Source organism: Austrofundulus limnaeus, unplaced genomic scaffold, assembly GCF_001266775.1.
Source record: "Austrofundulus limnaeus strain Quisiro unplaced genomic scaffold, Austrofundulus_limnaeus-1.0 Scaffold6, whole genome shotgun sequence".
Classification (NCBI taxonomy): domain Eukaryota; kingdom Metazoa; phylum Chordata; class Actinopteri; order Cyprinodontiformes; family Rivulidae; genus Austrofundulus; species Austrofundulus limnaeus.
In genome coordinates, this window is record NW_013952408.1 from 943,979 (window position 1) to 947,350 (window position 3,372).

The 3,372-nt window shown below is 37.5% G+C and overlaps 1 protein-coding gene across 1 annotated transcript in view; it reads left to right on the plus strand.

Annotated features, from left to right (window-relative positions):
• The window catches only part of LOC106533190 (corticotropin-releasing factor receptor 2), a 39,938-nt gene that overhangs the window by 31,796 nt on the left and 4,770 nt on the right, over positions 1-3,372 (plus strand). Inside the window, exons 10-11 of the mRNA XM_014029433.1 lie at positions 2,131-2,266; positions 2,745-2,786. Of these exons, the coding sequence (XP_013884887.1) occupies positions 2,131-2,266; positions 2,745-2,786 (178 nt within the window). The remainder of the gene's footprint in view (positions 1-2,130; positions 2,267-2,744; positions 2,787-3,372) is intronic.

Below are 3,372 nucleotides of genomic sequence, written 5' to 3' on the forward strand. Positions count from 1 at the left end.
ATATTATTATTTGCTTCTTTTGAAGCAGACAATATTTCTATTAATGCTCCTATCAAAGCTGTTTTTGCCATTTCCATTTTCAGGCTAAGTATTGCAATTAAACACAATAAATCACACAGTCAACCCCAAAATGGGTTTTTCTGATCTGCCTTGTTGGAAAACTGAAACTTTAAGCATCGTAAACCATCAGTTTTGTCACTAATAAATGAAAATGATAATGTGCTCCATTGAATAAATATGGGATTTTCATATTTAACATAAAAATAAAATCACCAAGCTGTCAAGGGGTAATCTAAACTGCCCGAAGCAGAAAGCAAAGACATTTCAGCAAACCTGTCATCTCTCAAAACTAAAAACTAAAATAACCGAATAAAGAAGTAAGTAAATGCTGAGGGACAAAACGTGTTTCTGTTTGTTAAACCTTGCTGACAGACGAGCAAAACAACTTGTCAAATCAGCCTGTCACTCAAAATTGTCATAAAAGTGACTTTTTGGTTTCTTTTAAAATGTCTGTTATTCATGGCACATTTACAAAAACAACAAATGTCATAAATTAAACATTTTATTGTAGCAAAAACCTCCTCTAAGCCTGTGATTCTCAAACATTTTTATACCTTTAAAAGGAAAATTCCAGCAAAGTGTTTATTGTGTTATTAGTGCCAAGTATGCACGGTTTGCATTTCATTTCAAGTGACAGATCAGCAACACGCACAAATGCAACACTTGCCAGCTTATTTGTATATTTTTTTGCTTTGGCAGCTCACTCATGGCTTCAACRTGACACCTTCTCCCACCTGCCAACCTTTTCTAGCTGCACTAATGGATGAACTCCKCCCTCACTGATTGTCACTACATGTAGCCTGCACCTGCACAAGCATCACTTCCCTAAGCTGCATGCAGTTTTATATCAAAGACTAAATGTGCAAAAGCAATGCTTTATATTGGAGGAGAATAATGTTATGTATSTCCACCCATTTTTATTACATCTCAAAAAAAAGATTAAATGTCCATGTTTTACATTTGATTACAGAGAGACCGTGAACATATTTCTGCAATAATTTCTAATACCTATGCCTTCAACACCATAATGACTGTGTCCCCTTCATCTAGTTGGCTTCTGTGTTTTCTGCTGTATTTTAAAGGCTCGATACCCTTACAAAAAGCCAATGGCAGGCATCGGGTTGTGAACTAAAACGGTGAATCCTGCAGAAAGGTTCTGGATTAGGTTCTGTCTGTCATACTTAAGTCCTGTATYTAAGCGAGGCCAAGATAATTACAGTGCTTTTTTTGCAAGAGCCTTTCTTATTTAGCCCCCACCATTAACCACTGGAAAGAAGTGGCAAACCTCTCATGTGCCTGATCGCTAAAATGGCAAGCTTRTTTTCAACACCTGCTATCATTGTTTATTTTTTTTTCTTTCTCCCTCTCTCACTCTCTCCTGTGGGAATTAATACAAGAGAACAAAGTGTTTGCAGTGTCACAGCTAAGACAACTCCAATCGAGGGTTTTGGATTTACGTTTGTCCTTATCGACCGTGAGGAGTTTAGCAGGAGTGGGGAAAAGATTTAAAGCCCAACGTGTTCCTTTAAATTCCTTTGGGGGGCTGTTAGCAAAATTGGAGCGATATTTTGACAGCTCTTAATGGCTGCCCACCTACAACTTATTTTTTTTTTAAATCAGCATGCTTTTAGGCAAGAATAAAATAATAAATTCAGTCCGATAAGCATTAATATTTGCAACATTTTATAAAAAAAATGCCATTTTCTGACGTTAAAGCTTTTTTTCCCGACAGAATCAAAATCTGTGCAGATGAAGTCGATATTACCTAAATATAAGCCATCATTGGCTCACAATGAAACACACTGAAACAATAGTAACAAATGCTACAGCCCTAATTTTATTGTTATTGCTGAATTCCAGGAGACACACCGAGACTTAATCTCAGCACACAAACTGCATGTGACAGCTCATTATTAGAAAGCAGTTCCCATCCACCGAAACCAAACCTCATCTCTAACAACGTTGTAAAARTATACAGTGACAATGTTTGCCAGAGACAGCTCAGATGACGTCCACGCTCCTATTTCTGTAACAAGGCTGTTTATTCTCATCCCCCCCTGTMTTTTACAGAAAAGCCGTGAAAGCCACCCTAGTCCTGCTACCTCTGCTGGGCATCACCTATATGCTGTTCTTTGTCAACCCTGGCGGGGATGACATCTCACAAGTCGTTTTCATCTATTTCAACTCCTTTTTGCAGTCGTTTCAGGTGAGATTAGCGAAACGCTCTCGGTCAAAAAGCCCTCACACGTGTCTGCAGCGAATCAATCCGAGTGTTTTACTGCAGAGTTGTATCGTATCGTTGAGCTTTCCTGTGGGAGGATAATTTGAGTTAGCATCCTGGTGGAGCTTACACAGACTTTGTCCCTCCTGCCTTATGTTCACTGCTCTCAGCTGTCAAGATTACCCGGGCCATGTGGGCATGATTTCTGCTCTGTAGCTTCCCCCAGTTTCCTTGCTTTTTGCGCATCATTATTTCCCTAAACAGAAAAAAATAGTGTAGCTTCAGTTTTATTTGTGCTAAAACTATATTTTGCTGTGAAGCTGCAACACTTGTTTTTTTTTTCTTTTCTTTTTTTTTTTGTTGAGGACTGCATCATTAATGTGTCATCTTTTTTTCTCAGCTAAAATGACAAAGCACTCCCCTATTGTTTTCATCTAATTATAATGTGTGATGTGTCTTGCAGGGATTCTGTGTTTCAGTGTTTTACTGCTTTCTAAATGGAGAGGTGAGTCACTGTAGTCTGTCAATAATGTGCCTCTTAGATTTGCTATTTCAATAAAGTGCTTCACAAATCTCCTTAAATTATTTAGAGGTATTTTTTTCAAATTTATTGTTAGTCACAGTTTTGTTTTAACTTCATCTGACATCAGCAGTTTTATAACTCAAATAAGTGAAAAGAGATTTTACGTTCTTTCTGTGAAATTGCACACATTTTTTTGCTGGTCCCTTTAAATATGATAGAAAACCTTGGCTAAGTGCTGCCATTTCCCTCTGATTAAAATAAAAGCAAATGACCAAAATCCCAGCAGCTGTTTGAAAGTCATCAAAGCCAATACAAGAAGCGCACAGTTGATGGTAATTGTGACAAATGAATGCTTTTCCCTGCTCACCCCCATTCTGACTGGGAATGTGGAGTTTGGTGACTTTGGTAGAAAAATGAAAATTATTTTTAAATCTGTTTTTGCGCAAATTGATTATGGCGGCAAAATGAGTTCTGGAAAAATGTGGTCATAATTTCCACAGTTAGGTCTCCAATTTATCTCATTATTTTTACCGCCTTGTAAGCAGCAGTTTAAATACCACTCTTGTTT